At 42.9% G+C, this 18,764-nt stretch overlaps 1 protein-coding gene across 2 annotated transcripts in view; it reads left to right on the top strand.

Moving 5' to 3' along the window:
* The window catches only part of TACO1 (translational activator of cytochrome c oxidase I), a 97,830-nt gene that overhangs the window by 54,117 nt on the left and 24,949 nt on the right, over nt 1-18,764 (top strand). For both annotated transcript variants that reach the window (XM_078645070.1, XM_078645069.1), the window contains exon 3: nt 5,633-5,739. In XM_078645070.1, the coding sequence (XP_078501196.1) occupies nt 5,633-5,739 (107 nt within the window). The remainder of the gene's footprint in view (nt 1-5,632; nt 5,740-18,764) is intronic.

Here is an 18,764-nt window from a genome sequence, read left to right as displayed (position 1 = left end):
CAACATTCTGCACAGGACATATTACGATAAGGAGAGAATGCACAGGATGGGACGAGCGGTGAACCCGAGTTGCCTGAGATGTGGTCACGGCAGAGGGGACTTATATCACACCATTTGGTCCTGCCCCACAATACAAACTTACTGGGGAGAGGTCCTGAGAGAGCTGGGGGAGGTGCTGGAGATTACCCTGCCAAAGAACAAAACAAATGCCAATACTGGACCAAATTCACCAACTTGCCAACGACCTTTATGAACAAAACATACCGGTCCGTTTTTAGTATTACGTCACTCAATGGTTTATTCACTTTTTGCCAATCATATCACTTTTTTACGAAGATTAAAGTTTTTTGTGCATAAAGAAACAATTAAATACATATAACCACAAATTCTGTACAAATAATTCTCTTATATACAAATATACTACACACCCACTTGCAACTAAGGCCTTCACATACATTCCTCTCTCATCCTTCTGCCACTCATACCGAAACCCCTTAGGGGACAGACACAAAGGAGCCCAATGTCAACAATTGATTGCAAACGAGATGAAGCAATAAATTATAATACACTCTAGTCTTAGATTATATAACTTTCTAATACAATCAAAAGTTATTCACAAATTTTGTGCATATTTTATACATGACCTAGGGCCAGGTCGCCGCGTTTCGAACCCGTTGGTTTAGGGGTTCTCCTCAGGACCACAAATTTCTTATGTCGTCAGGAAATGAAAAGATTACCCTGCCGTCGGACCCTAAGCTGGTTCTGTTGGGCATGACAAACGAAGTGGACCTTGCACGCCCATTATTGATTTTTCTGGGTCTGGCCATGGTTGTAGCCAAGAAAGATGTGGCTAGAAAGTGGGGGGTGGCGGCACCACCATGCTTAGGAGAATGGAGGAATTGACTAGATCTATACATGGCAGCGGAAAGAGTCACCTACAAGGCGAGGGGGTGTCCTAAGAAATTTGGTAGGGTCTGGGGTAAATGGAGGCGTTATCATGGTTTAGATGGCGGTCTTTCAGCCTAAAACACGGGGAGGGTCCTTTCATAGCCACCGGGGACGGTATGAGAAGGAATATTTCAACGTTATTGCAGGGGCCTTGAACAACCTTGTGGAGAGATGGCCTGAGTTGAGGGGGAATGTGCAATTATTTTTAAAGATGCTTGGCGGGTGGGACGGATATGATGACAAATGATGGCTTGCTTGTTATGTTGCGGAAGTTTAAAAAGCCAATAAAAGCATTTAAAAAAAATAAGAATACAGGTAAAAACTATGAATACATATTCAAGCAGATAAACCAGACCCGTCCACACCCTCCACAACAGGCTTAGTGTGCCACTTAATTCAACAGAAGGTTATATCTCCGAATATTGTAGGCAAAAATATTGATTTACCAAATGGTGAAGTACCAAAATATCGTGAAGGTCGGTATATGTAGGTAAGTATAGATGTACTATTCTTAACTCTGCATACCTTGACGATGTATGTATACATAGTCTAGATATGCACAATAGATATGTGGAGTTAAGTAAGTACTTATATATACTTACTTTTACAATCTTTTGGAACTCGATATTTAGGTTACTATATTATTGTATATCAATGTTTTGCCTATGATATTCCGGTAGTATTCCTGAACAGAACCTTCCAGCCCACCCCATATTTTCAGTATACCCATATTAAGCTTCTTGGCTACATTCCACTTAGGCCAGTCTGAGGATACTATTAACAACACTGTACATGTAGAAAATAAATATGTAATGCCCGCCAAGCGCTCTAATTAAAATAACCCATTTATTTCAACAAGGAAGTATTGGTAACATTATTTACTATTTTTTTCATTTATTTAAAAAAAATCAAACAGTCAGCTACTAAGGGAACACACCATGTACATTTTAAAAACAAATGGATCTTTTCAAGTCCTGGAGAGAAGGAGGATGCTAGCGCTTAATGATCTTTCATGGTGGTGAATGAAGGCGTTAAGAGGGAGAAGAGGGTATCTTATAAGGAAGTCGTTTAAAAATAATTTAAGTCAGTGAATGTTGCAGCTGCGAGTAAAACAGGCAGCATTAAGGGCCATCCCTCAGTCTTACCTGGAACACTGAGTTCCTGATTGACAAACTGCATGTTGTAGTATTCAAAGTAGTTAGTACACAATGCAATACTACTTACTTAGTACACAATGTAATTCACAAACCTACAAGTGGAAATCTCCATTACTCCTATCTTTTCTATGGAGACATCCTCACTCGTGGCCTGAGTACGATCTCATTAGGAAGGCCTCCAGCCGGGTTCCGGAACAAGCAAATCTGATTCAGAGCCTGCGTTTCCGACCGAATCATCCCCTGTTCCAAACAACCAAGTACGATGCGAAGATCTTGTCTGCGTCGACCAAAGCGTTTCCGAACCCGATCCTGTCAGTCCGACTCGTTTCGCAGCCAAATCATGCCGCGCAATGGAGCCGGCTTCCGAACGAGCAAGTATGATGCACGATTTGGACAGCGTTATCGACTCTGTCTCAGCAAGACGAAACGGCTGTGGGAATCGGACTTCACGGTGCTGAGCGGACCCCCCTTCGCCCCGGGCCTTCTGAATCTCTCGGGGTACCCATGGGTCCCCCCTTCCCATGCATGCCCAGTGTAAAGGGCACCACGGGGTCCCCGCCACAGGGTGTACCATTTCCCCCCTTTTTGCTATAGGAGCCTGTGTATGCGTTCAGTATATAGGCTCCCATAGAGTTCAATGGGAGTCTGAGCGACCAAGTCCGTCACCATACAGGTGCATAGTACTCAGTCGCTCGGACTCGCAGAGTACAATTTGCTAGGAAAGCCCTCCGGATCAGTCGTATGGAGGGCTTTCTTAGCGAGATCATAGTTGGGCCCATAGTAGTAAATGTGGGAGGAACAGGGGGAGTGGCTGTTAAATAGGAAATACTTATTTCCATACACAAAACAGTATGCCCATTGCAATTCACAAACTGCACTTCTAAAGTTACTGCAGCCAAAAATGCCCCCAAGCATTATTTTAATTTAATGTTACAAAAGTTATATATAAATAAAGATACATTTTATGATACATTATTTATTTTTATTTAAAATACCTTGACTTTATTTTTTTTTTTAAATAACGTTACGTTCATTACATTGTTCTGAAGAAAAAAAAAGAAATCAAATGGGTTTGAAATTTCTGTTATATGGTACTAACCAAAAAGGATCGGTCTTGAGCAGTCTTCTATATTTGTAATTATCCTTATTGGCCCAGCTGCACAAATGCAGCGAATTAAAGAACAGTGCCATTAAAACTGTAATGTCAGTCAAGGTTTATGGAAAAATATCACCGAAAGCCCCAGGTTGCTTTCAGATCACAACTGCCATGTTGAGCAATGATTTTGTCTACATGTGAGGAAAGGTATTCCAGTTCGTTACTAGGTCTTGTGTGGGATACATGTGGACTCAGGTGGATCCCCTTATGAACCTCAAGCCAGGGCAGTAAAACCCAAGGCAGAAAAGATCGACTAATGCTTTGGCGTCAATGTAATCAAATAGATAGCTGCTTTCTATGCCTTTTTGCATTCTAACAGCAGTCCCATATCTAAAATATATACATATTCAAGTCTTCGTGTCAACCAGCACAGCAAGACTGTTAACGTTAATGTACTGGAAGACTACCTTTTGGGATGTGTGTGAACTGCAACCTTAACTTGAGCTGTCGTTCTGACTAAATAGTCAGAGTATGTCCATCTTTTCACAATCCTTGTCACAGATGGGATCATAGCCCTTAATTTAACAATGTGTGGGACCTCTGTCAATATTTCAGCATACCGTGATACAGTTGTTGGACGATTTTAGCACATCCAACAATCTACAGGCGTGGATGCACAATAGGAACAAGGACATCTGTGAGCCAATCCCCCAGTCATCCAAGCTTTACTTTTGATAACTTTGATATAGCACAGGGGTGTGCACATAAGTGAGCTCTAAAACCTGCTCTGCTTACTTGAACCTGAACAAGTCACCATTTTACTTAGCAGTGTGAGCGATATCGAGTGCTAAAGAAATGTATGAACTGGCACCAAGCCATTAATGGAATGTGATTGTGAGCATGGTTGAGTACCTTTGATGCACAAAACGTAACTCTTTAGAATATACATATATTTTGCATCTTCCTAATTAGTTTAGAGCAAACCCAGATATTACAGTGAGGGCGCATTGACTTTCATAGGCTCAAAGTGATTTATATTATGTGTTTACTTCAGATTCCATCGCAATTAAGCAATGGTCTGACCTCTACTTCTTGATATATATATATATATATATATATATATATATATATATATATATATATATATATATATATATATATACTAGGTTTGATTTTTGTTCACCATAAAAGTGACTGTAGTTAAAAAATTGTTGTATGGAGATGCCAGCAGTTTTATTGAGATCAGCACTCCACCAACAGTTTGTATAAGATAGGCAGTAGTGCCATTGTGACCTGCTCTTCTCCTACATACCAGACCTTAAAAATCATACAACTGTTACCATGCCTGCAAGTCGAGTGATCTGAATAATTTACTCTGCCTAACTGTGATGCTCTTGACCCATAAACTAATCTCAAATTGTGAGATCCTGGGCAAATATTTAGTGTTATCAAACCGGCTTTATCTTCATTATCGCAGATAAGAGCACCTTGAAATATGTGAGTTCAGTATGCCTTCTGTACAAAAAACTCTTTTGTTTAATAGCCTAATCTTTTTCTCCATGTATTTTGTGAATCTAATTCACATAGGGTAGACATGACCCTTGAGGTTTTCTTCGTTTACTAACAGCATTGACATTAGGGCGAGGCAGAATCTTTTTCAGTTCTCGTTTAAAAAGTCTCCCTTTTAATACATGTATTACTAAAGCATGATGAGGTAGCACACTGTCATTTACAGTCAGCACATTTCCCAATAAAATGGCCTCAACATTTCACATTTACATGCAGTTTTACTAAATAGTGTACAAACGATAATGTTTGGAAATCGGGTTTCTGCAAATATGTATCATTTGTACATCAACAAGTAAAGTTCTGATTTGTTTTGATCCTTTTAAAATCTTTGCTTCCATCACACTTCTGATTTACAAAAAAATTGCTTTCCTATTTGCTGATATATTTTGAAATATTTGTACTGTTCATTTACAAGTTATTTAAACGTGCTGTCTGTTAGAGAAAAACTGACCACCTACAGCCTTTCCTTTAGCTATAATTGAAAGACCGTTCACTTTACAAAATCCTCTAACTTTGCAGTCAGAGTAATAAAAAAAAACAGTCTCCAGGATAAAATAAGCAGCAATTTGTAGCAAGTTAGAAGCTGATATTTGACCTCTGTCTTTGAATGCATAGCAATGCGAGAAGATAAAAACAAGATTTAATAGCATCTTTATTGCTCATTCCCTTTCTGAATGAACAGAACATCTGTTTGTTGCCAGCTCGAGCTCTCTAACCAAAACTGGACAGTAGGCCCTAAAAACAGCTCACCCTCATAAAATCTGACTTGCCATAGCAAGTGGGCGAGTAGATTTTTCAAGACCTGACATTGCATATTTGTAAGATCGACAGTTGTTTGATTGTAGTATACATTTTCTTGCAGAAGGCGGCTCCAACCCAGAATTTAATGTAAGTTTGTCACAACTTTTGGAACAATGTCGAGCCAAGAATATGCCAAAATCTTCAGTGGAGGCAGCGATTAAAGGAGCGGTGTGTAGTAAGAATGATCATTTTCTTTTCTTACTCTGCTGTGATTTACCTATCCCTGACTTTCTTCTCTTCCCTTTTAAGATTCATGATGTATGTATTGTTGTACTTTTATATAACCATGCACACTGTCAAGTCTCCATAAATATTAAGATATTTAATACATGCTGTTGATCTAATACTAGAGTGACCTATTTTACAGTATCACCTTCTAGTACACTTTACACATGTAGTCTTTTCAGTAGCTTTCTTAGGCTTATGCCGAAACCACTTTTAGAGTTCTTGGCTCAGTAAGAAGTATTTAGTTCAACAAGCATTGGCAAAGCCAAACGGTCTCGCCTTCGGGACAGTATTAGTGTTTAGCCATGCAGCATATTATCCTGGGTGCTGCGCCACCAGGGATTGAAGAGCTATACAATTCCTACACACTGGGTCATGCAGTCTGATTCAGGAATAGATGCTTGCCTCAGTTAACATTTATAGGAGCAGCAAGTCGGAGAGACCTCGGTGAGTGAAAAAGGTGGGACAGTGAGAGGGATGAGATTATGGAGACCAAAAGGTGGGAGAAAATGGTTGCAGTGTTGTAACAGGTGCCTACAACACCCGCATGGGGGTGGCCAAGGGGTGGGAAACCTTAGGTCCCTAAAACAGTTTAGCCTAGGGCCTAATAAATCTCCAAGATACATGAGTCTTGGGGGCCCTCGCCATACTCTTCAGGTAACCCATCATTTTGCATGACACCACTGCAGAGGGGTTATGGGGAGAGGTGGGACAGAATGCTGGGGGAAGGTTGTTGGAGAAGTTCATAATGGAGAGAGGCTGGTGGGCGAGCTAGAAAAAAGAGAGAGAAAGGAGATGTGTGGGAGGGTCAAGGGTGGGAGAGTAAAAAAGAGACTTACAAAAGTTAAGGAAACAAGTGGTGAGACAGAAGGAGAGAGAGGGAAGAGAAGTCAGAGGGAGAAGTGGGAGCGAGAGAAATATGGAAAAGGGCAACAGGATAATTAGAGGGACAAAAAAGCCGAATGAGGAAGAAAGCTTGGAGCGAAGGGAAGAGAAGCTTTGGAAGGTGCTGCACAGTGACCAATAAAAGTAGGGGCGATAGAGTAGGAGATATAGTGGAAAGAAAGCTGTAAGCGAGAATGGAGGCTGGTGGTTCGATCACACACATTATAAAGAATGAGAGAGGCAGGTGTATAACACATCTAAGCCAAGATACAGAGATTCAGAAATCTCCAACAGCGCATGCTGGGACTTGCAGGCCACAGTAATAATGTGAAAATTAAAAAAACAAGTCCCAGAAAAAGAAAACACATGGCCTGGCCACTCATCATGATAGTGGGTATATTGGAAATGCAAGTGGTCGTAGGGGAACAAAGTGAGACACAGACTGGTGGGAGATAATCCAGTGAGAGAAAGCGAGTCAATTAATGTGAAGACAGAGGAAGAGAGAAAGGTAGAGGAAAATGGAAAGGAAGAGAGAGGGTTTGTAGGAGAAGGAAAGTGTCAGGTGGGAGAGATGAGATGAAAAGTGTGTGTGTGTAATACTGTATTAGATATATTTCATATCATAAAAGTACGAACATAAATATACATAAAACCAAATTACAAGTATTACAATCGTCATCTCTTAAAAAATTTTAAAAAGTATTTACAATTTAAAAAAAATGGTTACAAAGAAGGTGCATTCCTATAAATTTCAATCGTCTAAAGGGGTAGGCATTTAGTTTAGAATATTGCATAACAATTTAGACCGAATGAGCCAAGCACTGGCCAAGTACTTTTCAATCCCACAAACAATATACAGTGATGTAGTATCAGATAAAAAAATACGCAGCACAACGCTAAAATCTCTGACGCCCATTTCCCTGCACACAGGTTTCAACCATCTTGCTCTAGGAAGCTTGTAAGCCTTACAAGCAAACAGGAAATGTGGCAGGGATTCTTTCTTACATGGGCAGCCAGGGCAAGTGAGATCGTGGTCCCTCACTCCTTTCCACCCCTCTATGAACTTTTTAAGGGGGCGTATACCATATCTCATCTTCAAGAAGAGGTATCTGTCTCTTGGAATTTGTATGTATTCCAAAAAGGGCTCTAACCTCCTCATTGGCTTATGCTCAAGGAATTGGTTTGTCAACTGCCCCCACTTTGTACTTTTTAATTCCTCGGAGCCAACCCACTCCCAATATATTTTCTTATCAATTTGTTTATTGGGCGGGTACTGGGAGTTCCAGAATTCGACCATTCCTAAGCTCACAACCAACTGTCTCAGATTGTTTAGCCATTTTAACTTATTTGAGACATTCAGGGCAATCAGCTCATCCAATACCAAGGCATATTTTGATAACTCAGGTGTCCTTCTCAGGCGCACCCAAAACAGTAAAGGGTGGAGGCGTACTTTGTCGGCAATTGATCGCTTGCCCATGTCAATAAACAGGGGTTTCAATGGGGTTGATGAAGGAAGTGAGACCAAATCTCTCACGAACTTATTCTCGGCTATTGTCAAATCCCTTACATTCTCACACCCCCACAGTTCTGAGCCATAGACCGCAGAGGCCAGTGCCTTTCCTTCGTAGACCGCAAGGGTTGCAGCTATTGGCCTACTGATGGACAACCGTTGGTTCCTCAGGATAATTCCGGAGACCCTTTTTAGGTTTAGAAGCATTTTTGCTACGTGGGAGTCCCATTTCATATTATTACTCAGCCTTACTCCCAGGTAGTCAAACTCTTCCACCACCTCTAGAACTGACCCATTTAGGGTAAGGGTAATATTCCTTACTTTTTTTTAGAAGATAAAACCATCAGTTTTGTTTTTGCAGTATTTACAGTTAGCCCTCGTTCATTGCAAAATTAACTAAAGCAGTCGAAGTTTCTGCAGACCCGATGGGGTTTTGGACATCAGGAGGGTGTCGTCCGCAAAGAGTAGGGTAGGTGTTTTTTCCCCGGCCAGGACTGGGGCATCGGCAGGGTCCTCCCTCAAATGGTCTACCACCCCATTGATAAAGAGGGAGAACAATGTCGGGGCCATCACACAGCCCTGGCGAACCCCTCTGCTAACTGGCACCCTCTCTGTTAACTGGCCCCGACTCCCCCAACGGATTCTGGCATAATTGCCCTCGTGGAATCTAACAACCATCTGCAAGAGGTGACAGGGAAGCATCATATCCGACAAAACCTTCCAAAGCTTGTCACGGGGAATGACATCGAATGCGGTTTTGAGATCTATAAAGGCTAAGTATAGGCTGCCCATCGCGATGGACACCGTCTTCCAGTACACTGCACAGAACCTGAAAACCTGGTCCATCGTGCCCACATTCTGCCTAAAACCCGCCTGAAAGTGTGTCAAGATATTATTATCATTAATCCATGTCTCTATTCTAGTCACGATGACCCTGCCAACTACCTTCTGAATTGTATCGATCAGACTTATAGGTCTGTAGTTGGCAGGGTCCTCCCTATCCCCTTTTTTATATATGGTAACAAACTCCGCACCCCTCCATGATTCCGGTACGGGGTGTCCATACAAAATTAGGTTCATTACAAGGACTATGAAATTGGTCCATAAATCCGGGTCATGCAGAAGCAAATCACCCGGCAACCCATCCTGCCGGGCAGCCTTGCCTGGTTTTATATTTGTGATTGCATCCTGCACTTCCCGAGGGGTGAAGACTTCCATCTGTTTTATAGCCTCCGAATTCAATTCATTATGTAACCTCTTTGATGGTCCTAGATCTTCTTCTCCACAATACAATTTTACAAAATGGGAGTGCCACTGTGATTCAGTGATGTGATTAGTTATTGGCTCTGTCCCTCTCCGGTCTAATTCCTTGATCAGATTCCAGAATAGAGTTGAGTCTTTTCCATTGGCAGCTAACTTAAGTTGCTGCCAATGTTCCTCCTCCCATTCCCTCTTGGCTACTTTAATAGCCCTGCCATACTATTTTCTGTCTAATCTTACTGCAGCAGTGACTTTACTTTTTATAGATTTTGTAATTAATTTCCTTTTTTTCCTACACTCAACCGTATACCAAGGATTGCCATTCGGGGTTTTTTGTTTAGATCTAATCTGTCCCCTACTATCACCTATGATGAAAAGCATACTAATTTTATCCATCATGGTCTTATACGAATCAGTCAATGTAAGATCTAAAGTATTAGGCTGGACTAGCCCACAAAGTGAAAGGGCTGTAGTTCCTGCTACAACAAGCTCCTTAATGTTATTTAGTTTACCCTCTTCACATTTTACCCTACTCCACTTCAGCTTCCGGTTACAATTTGTAGGGGTCACTTCCTTAGTGATCATCAGTGGTCCGCTCCTAATTCCCTTCTCGGGTCCCCAATTAATTTCCATACAGAGTGGATTGTGATCACTATCCTGTGATTGTACGACCTCCATATCCACCAAGTTATTCCATGATTGGGTATTCAATAATATGTAATCAATTTGAGATTGTCTACCTATTCTATTGAATGTCATAGCCCCATTAGGGTCAGACACAGTCCTCCCATTCAGTGCCCTTAAATTACGTTCCAACGTTAGAGCGTTCATTTGAATTGCTCTAGCCGTCCATTTCTTAATAGGTTCCAGGGATAAGGTAGGAATAGCCTGGTTCCAATCATCTACGCTAAGACCTAATACCTCGCCATCGGCTAGGGGTTCATATGTACAGTTAAAATCGCCCCCAACTATCACTTGTGTCCTAGGCGAGATATCAGCTAATGTTGAGTCCAATAGCTCTAATGTCGGTGATGATTTGCCACCCTAGATACCCCTTGCGTATACGCAAAATAATTCTAAAGTTTTACCTCCACTCAAACCTTTAAGAGTTAAATATAATATATCCTCTGAGGGTAGGTTATGGACGGTTACAGCCCAATTTAGTGACACGCTAATCCATACATGTAGGCCACCCGAAGGGCGTCCTCTCCCCTCCGTAATTGCTGGAATGAAGTATGTGGCATACCCATTTTTGTAAATTGGGGTCACGCTCCACGTCTCTTGGAACATACAGATATTAAATTTGTCTATAAAGTCGTTCCATTCGGGGATGGCCAACTTTTTTTGTAGCCCTGCTATGTTCCATGAGAGGAGATTAATATTATTGTGAGCTGGGGCTAAACCTTTAGCACTGGAGTTAGGGAGTAGTCCCCTGTCTACACTATTTTTGATGTTATGCATGTTGCTAGTTGGGACTTCGAACTTCCAGGGATGCATATTACCCATGTTAGTTACCCCCTCCCTCTGGGCAGGACTTACAATATGCGGACTCGTAATCTTTGACCCATGGGCTAGGATAGTATCCCCAGGATAGGAAGCAACAAGGCCATCAGGAACCAGGGACTCAATATAGTTTAACTGGGGTTCGAGGGAATCGAGCGTACACTTTGATTCAGTAATTGTAGAAGACACAGCCGGCAATCTGCCAGCAGTGTCGTATACAACGGACTTATGGTAGAGTCAATCCACTCCCTCCAAGCCTGAAAGAGCCGCATAACGGTTTTGGAGGGATATAAAGTGATTATCCTGAGAGTGAGATGAAAAGTTAATAAGTGACCCATAATATGTGTGACAACACCAATCAGGCCTGACTTTCACCAAACCCTCCTTTGCATTCTGGTATTTGTAGTCTCAGAATTACACAGGGAGGCTTGCAACTACAAGCTAGTCAATAAGAAATGACTGGGAGTTAAAAAAAAAAAAAAATTTTTTAAATTGGGTCAGGAGTAAGGCATAACATGAAGCCCTTGGCAGCCCTGAAGAAAGTGTTGCCAGGTTGTCTTATTTATGGGTGCCCTTTTTGTATTTTCACTTTGATCTTCGGCTAGGCTAATTAGACAGTGACTGCAGCTGCCCTTTGCCTGGACTCACGCCAATGCCATCTCAAGCTTCTGCCAGACAGCCTGTGTACGCCTAGGGGGTACAGTTACGACTGTACCAGGGTCCACTCTAACCGAGCATAATAAATACAGACTAAACATATTTAAACTTAAGCTCATACACAGAGCTCTGCTTTCAGCCCATTAACCCCACCCCCATCCCCAAGAGCTCTGCTTTCAGCACATTAACCCCATGCCCTGAAATACTTTACTGGACAAGGCCCACGTGAGTTGCAAGTTTCACTAAGATTTCTGCATCAGGCAATTTAACCCCCCTTAGTCACGTTACAGGGAGTGCAAACTTCGTCAGGAAACTTACATAAACATACATGCCAGTGTTTCACAACAGGAAAGTGGTATATTTAATTTTAAAAAATCAGGGCCACATATTTTCCCCCATGGACTTCTTTTTTGAAGCAGGGGCGATTTCAGGCTGGGGAGGGCTAAAACAAAGCCAGTTTTGCTTACGAATATCGGAAGTCATCTGCCTAAATCAGTCTGGTGGCATATATACACAAGGAACAGACACATGCACATAAACTGTTCTGGAGATAATTAGCAGCAAACAAAACAAGCAATGACCTATTGCATTGCAAAGGCTTGTTTTGTAAGGAGTTTGATGAGGAAAGAAGACTTAGCCAACAAACAATGAGTGTGTCCTAATGGTGGTATTTTCAACTACGTGTTAACGATTGCCATATACGAGCGCACACAAAGCGCACGCACAAAGAGGTTGTTACAGATACGAAACCACTAGATTTCCTAGTATTTTAACTGTTCTGTGTAAATCGATCTAAAAATGCTGATAAAATCCAAGAGGCTGCATCGCAAATAAATAAAAATAGAGAACTTAAAGTGCTTGTTACCAGCTGGAGAAGGCATTTGAGCTTCCACCTCGTTGTAGATTTTGTCCGCCAGTTTCTCTTTCCAGCTTGTGAAAGGAGTTCTTGGCAGGTATATTCTAAAGGAATATTGACTCGAAAGGTGTATTACAATCTTGAAAACTGACACTTTTTTCCGACTATATTCACTGTTGTTTCCTGAAAGTTGCCCTTGAGCAAGTGAATCAGCTAGGAGCGACCAGAGACATGCGGATGGTAGGTGTCACTGTTACACGACTAGTTGTCCAAAGAAGAATAAGGAATATGCTACTTACCAGTATGCATCTGTTCTTGGCATGTAGGGCTGCTGACATTCATATCTGTGCATAGATCGCCGCCTAGTGTTGGGTCCGGATGATTGTACATTGTTGTCCTGGAAGAGTCTTCGAAGTATCACGAGATAGGTGGCTCCTCCCTCGGACTACAATGCGCATGGGCATCCTCTCCATCCTCAGATTGTTTTTTGCCATTGTGGCAGAGATGGAGTATAGTACAGTAAGAGATGTCCATGACCTAATCATCCTGACTGAAACCTTGCTAACCGAATCTTCTACACCTATAATGGACATTCTGGTTCCTCCCAACTACCACATCATTAGGCTTGACAGGTCTGGCAAGATAGGTGGCGGAATCGCATGCATATACAGGAACAGCCTTTCTGTTCTGAAAGTCTCCGCGCCTTCCCTACCCTCTCCAACTTCCTACGAATACATCTGCCTCGATATCATCAGTGATGGCAAAACCATATGTTCTCTTCATGGCATTTACCACCCACCCAGAGACAACCTCATCTTCGCCCAACAAATCATGGACATGATTTCAACCAACGCTGGACGACAGCTCACCCAAATATACCTTGGTCACTTCAACCTCCATTGGAATGATCTCAATGATACGGTGGTAAATAGTCTTAAAAGCTTCCTCAACGCCCTGGACCTCACTCAATTATGCAACAGCCCGACCCACGAGAAAGGTTCTATCCTCGACCTTATCATCGCCAAAGAGGACGCTATTCAACTTGAGTCTATCCAACCCTGTGACTGGTCAGACCATCATATTGTCACATTCCACATCAATGAAAAAGTCAAACTCAACTCGGTTCAATCCTCCAGACCTAAAGTCTGGAAAAGAGACCTGAAAAAACTCAACCCATACTCCCTACCCCCGAACAGCCGCGACCTCCTACTCCCGCCTACGGGCGCTACGGATGTCAAATCCCTGACTGACCACTATCTCAACACCATGACCTCAATAATTAATGAGGCTGCTACCATGCAGCTAAAAAGAGTCTCCACTAAAATCTCCAATCCATGGTACGATGGGAGTCTCAATGAAGATAGACGAGCCATGCGAATGGCAGACGCACCTGGAGGGCAGCTCCCTCTGCACTGCACCTGAAAACCCTGAAGAAAAAGAGAAACGCCTACTTCAGGAAAATAAAGCGCTCAAAAGCAAACTTCTTCAGCCTCCAGCTCGACCAAGCAAAAAACCGCCCAAGAAAACTGTTTGAGTTAATCAGAACACAAGCCAAGGAACAACCCCAACCTCTCAGTACCTTGTACGAAGCACCCGCCTGTGAAGACTTCGCCGCTTTCTTTACCCAAAAAACTGACAACATAAAGAATGATCTCCGCACTGACGCAAGACTCCACACCACACTCAACTGCATAACACCCACCGAACCTAAAAACAATGCAACATGGTCATCCTTTGAAACCTACTCCGAAGAAGAAATAGGCAAACTGCTCAGCACCTTGAAACCTTCCAATCACCTTACGGATCCCCTCCCTGCTAACGCTGTCAAAGACTTCACCCCACTGCTCCTTCCACTCTGGACTAAAATTATCAACAGCTCGCTCCAAGAAGGAACCATCCCTGACTCCCTCAAAGTTGGACAAGTCACACCTTTGCTAAAGAAACCTACTGCCGACCCATCCGACCTAAACAAAAACCGTCCCATCACCAATATTCCCACTCTCGCCAAACTATTGGAAAAATGCACACAACTACAACTGACTAAACACATTGATAAGGGTTGAGGAGATCAAACAGATCAATCAGGCTTCCGAGCAGGACACAGCACTGAAACTGCTATGACTCACATAATTGACGACGCCCTTCAAATCCTAGATCAAGGTGATACCTGCCTCCTCATCCTTCTTGATCTCTCTTCAGCATTCGACATTGTTAAACATGAGAAGTTACTCGATCTTTTGAACACAAGAATGGGTCTTTCTGGGACTGTTCTCAAGTGGTTTACCTCCTTTTTACACAACAGGTCGCAGAAATTCAAAAGTAACCACCTGATGTCCTCTCCAATACCTGTTTCGTTAGGCGTCCCCCAAGGATCCTCCCTATCACCAACTTTGTTCAACCTAGTTATGGAACCTCTCACCACCTTGCTACAAGCATCCAATGTACTTTTTCACATGTACGCAGATGACACCCAAATATATCTCAAATTACAATCCCCCAATGACATCTTACTCCTGAACTCAACGATCAGAAGCACCCAATCCTGGCTTGCTGATAATCATCTCAAACTGAATGCTCTGACAACAGAATTCCTGCTGATCTCACCTCCCGCGAAGATCTCTACCACTCAAACCTGGCTTAAACAGTTAACTGCACTCAATGTCCAACCCACCATAGTGGATTCAGCGAAATCCCTAGGCATAAATCTCGACTCCAATCTCAACATGCAGCATCATATCCGCAAGGCTACTAAGGGAGCGAACTTCCAAATCAATACCCTGAGGAAACTTAAACCCTTCCTACCAGCCAAAGACTTCCAAACTGCAGTACAAGCACTAGTAATCCCACGAATTGAATACGGCAGCACCACCCTCTGCGGTCTCCCGTTAACCACTACTGCACCCCTAAGAGCTTCTCTAAACGCTGCAGCGAGACTCATCACTGGATCAAAAAAACACTCGCATATCTCCCCTGACTTGAAATCACTGGACTGGCTGCCTTTTGAAGCCAGAATACATCTGAAATTCGCCTGCATGACACACAAGGCTCTACACTTGAGCTCTCCCGGATACCTCACTCAGAAGCTGTCAATCTCTGGCGGCTCTAGAAACACTAGAGGCACAAACAATCTTCTGCTAAAACCTCGAAGATTCCGGAAGGAAAAAACTTATAAACGCTCTTTCTCAGGAATGGCACCCAGGATCTGGAACTCACTCCCGCCTGAAATCAGGCTCATCTCCTCCATCACACTTTTTAAGAAAGAAGTAAAATCTATTCTTATGGCCAAATACACTTGACCTATTAGCGTGGATCTGTAAAGACTCTACATCGATCTGTATTATTCTGCTCGAACTCTATGACTATGTATTTCTCCTGTATTATTGACGTTAATGACTATCTATGCACACATTTATCTGTAATATTTACATTATTGATGTACCTGTACTACTTTGCTCTCTCACGTACCTACTACTTATTACGTTTAATTTCACTCTCTTGTTGGTATTCCCGGCTGTGTAAAGCGCTCTGATATCTGCAAAGATCTTGTTCGCGCTATATAAAACTTTCAAAATAAATAAATAAAATAAATGCAAAGAGTGAATGCTACAGCTGCGACAGGCACCGGGGAGGAGGGTGGGCGATATGAATGTCAGCAACCCTACATGCCAAGAACAGATGCATACTGGTAAGTAGCATATTCCGTTCGAGGCATGTGGGCTGCTGAATTCATATCTGTGCATAGAATGTATAGCAGTATCTCCCCTAGCGGTGGCTGCCTGTGTCAGCTGCAGCAGTCTGAAAAAGAGTTTTGAGAACAGCCTGTCCTACAGCAGCTTGCTGTTTGGAATGTACATCTACGCAATAGTGTTTGGTAAATGTATGTGTGGCTGCTCTACAAATATCGTGTAAAGGAGTATTCCCTAGGAAAGCCATGGATGCCCCTAGTTTGCGTGTAGAATGCGCCCTAGGGGGAACTGTTAAGGTGCGTTTTGCCTTTAAATAACATATCTAAATGCAATTAACGATCCATGTGGCTATACCTGATTTTGAAATAGGGTTGCCTCTGTGTTGCGGTGAGAAAGCAACAAACAACTGTTTTCTTTCGAAATGCCTTAGTTCTATCTATATAGTATAGCAGAGCTCTCTTGACATCTATAGTATGCAAGGCCCTTTCAGCTACTTTCTGTGGATTTTGAAAGAACACTGGCAGTTCTATTGTTTGATTGATATGAAAATGCGATTCCACTTTTGGCATGAATTTAGGGTTTGTTCTGAGAACTACTCTATTTGCATGTACTTGAATGAATGGCTCTTGAATAGTTAGGGCTTGCAGCTCACTAACTCTTCTAAGTGAAGTAATGGCAATAAGGAAAGCCACCTTCCAAGTAAGAAATTGTAGTTCGCATGAGTGTAGTGGTTCAAAAGGTGGTCCCATAAGTCTGGTTAAAATGATGTTTAGATTCCAGACTGGTGAAGGTGGGTGTTTTAGTGGAATTACTTGTTTGAGTCCCTCCATAAATGCTTTAATTGCTGGCACTCTAAACAGTGAAAGGTTTTGCCTGTTTTGGAGATAGGCTGCTAACGCAGCTAAATGTATCCTAATGGATGAGTAGGCTAAATTGCAACATTGTAGGTGCAAGAGATAGCAAATGATGTTTTGTGTAGAGGCATCTAATGGGTTTATATCGTTGTTACTGCAGTAAATGACGAAACGTTTCCACTTAGTTGCATAACATGCCCTGGTAGTGGGTCTTCTTGCCTCTTTGATAATATTCATGCAGTCTGGAGGCAAGTTCAGGTATCCAAACTCTAGGATTTCAGGAGCCAGATCGCCAGGTTCAGCTGTTGTGGGTCTGGTGTTGGATTTCGCCATGGTTCTTAGTTAGAAAACTGGGTGTGAGTCGCAGTCTTTGATGAGGCACCACTGACAGTTCTAGGAACGTTGTGTACCATGGTAGCCTTGCCCATGTGGGAGCAACTAGGATTAGTGTCAGCGAATGTTGGCGCATTTTGCGTGCCACTAGCGGTATTAATGGAGCTGGGGGAAAAGCGTACGCAAATTTGCCTGACCAGTTCATCCATATCGCATTGCCCTGCGACTGCGAATGTGGGAACCTGGCGGCAAAGTACTGGCATTTTGCGTTTTCGCTTGTGGCAAACAGATCTATCTCCGGTTGTCCCCACTGCTGGAAGAATGGTTGGAGCACATTGGGGTGAATCTCCCATTCGTGCATCTGTTGACTGTGCCTGCTGAGCAGGTCGGCTATTTGATTGTCCTTGCCTGGGAGGTGTTCTGCCATGAGAAACACGTTCCTCTGAATGGCCCATTTCCACACACTCTGAGCCAGGTGCGACAGCTGTGGAGAGTGTGTTCCTCCCTGTTTTTGAATATAATACATAGCTGTCATCTTGTCCGTCCAGATCAACACAGTCTTGTTGCATCAGTGTTTCTAGAACGCTTTTAGGGCTAGAAAGACCGCCTTCAACTCTAGTAGGTTGATGTGCATCTTTTTGTGTTGTGTAGTCCATAGTCCCTGGACTGTGTAATGCAGGACATGGGCTCCCCATCCTAGCAGGGATGCGTCCGCTGTTCTCACTATTTGTGGGACAGGCTCCTGGAACAGTCGTCCTTTGCAAAGGTTTTGTGGATTCCACCAATGCAGAGAGTTGTATGCCCGACTGGTCACCAACACTAGGTCCTGTAATTGTCCCTGAGCCTGGTTCCCCTGCCTTGCTAGGCACTCCTGTAGCGGCGCATGTGTAGTCTGGCATGAGGGACTATGAAGATGCACGAGGCCATCATGCCGATTAGTTGCATAAACACTCGAGCTGGCAATGAGTGTTGTGGTTTGAACCTTTGGATTAACATTTGCATTCCGTTGATCCGTGCTGCGTTTGGATATGCCTTTGCTGCTAGTGTATCTATTGTTGCTCCCAGGTACTGTTGGATGTGGGAGGGTTGCAGGTTTGACTTTGGGTTGTCTAGCGAGATGCCTAGACTGTGCAAGAGATGAATGGTCTTTGACATGTGGCTGGCACATTGCTGGGCCGATGGCGCGTGTATTAGCCAATCGTCCAGATATGGTTACACATGAATGTGTTGTCTCCTGAGATGTGCCGCCACTGTTGCTAGGCATTTGGTGAACACCCGTGGAGCTGTTGTTACACCGAATGGCAGGACTTTGAACTGGTAGTGCTGTCCTTGAATAGTAAACCTTAGATACTTTCTGTGAGCAGGGTGTATTGGTATATGAAAGTATGCGTCTTTGAGGTCTAGAGTTGCTAGAAAGTCTCCCT

The sequence above is a fragment of the Lissotriton helveticus genome, chromosome 5_1, assembly GCF_964261635.1.
Source record: "Lissotriton helveticus chromosome 5_1, aLisHel1.1, whole genome shotgun sequence".
In the NCBI taxonomy this organism is placed as follows: Eukaryota; Metazoa; Chordata; class Amphibia; order Caudata; family Salamandridae; genus Lissotriton; species Lissotriton helveticus.
Note: the sequence above shows the minus strand (reverse complement) of the source record. Positions and strands in the feature narration are given on the sequence as shown.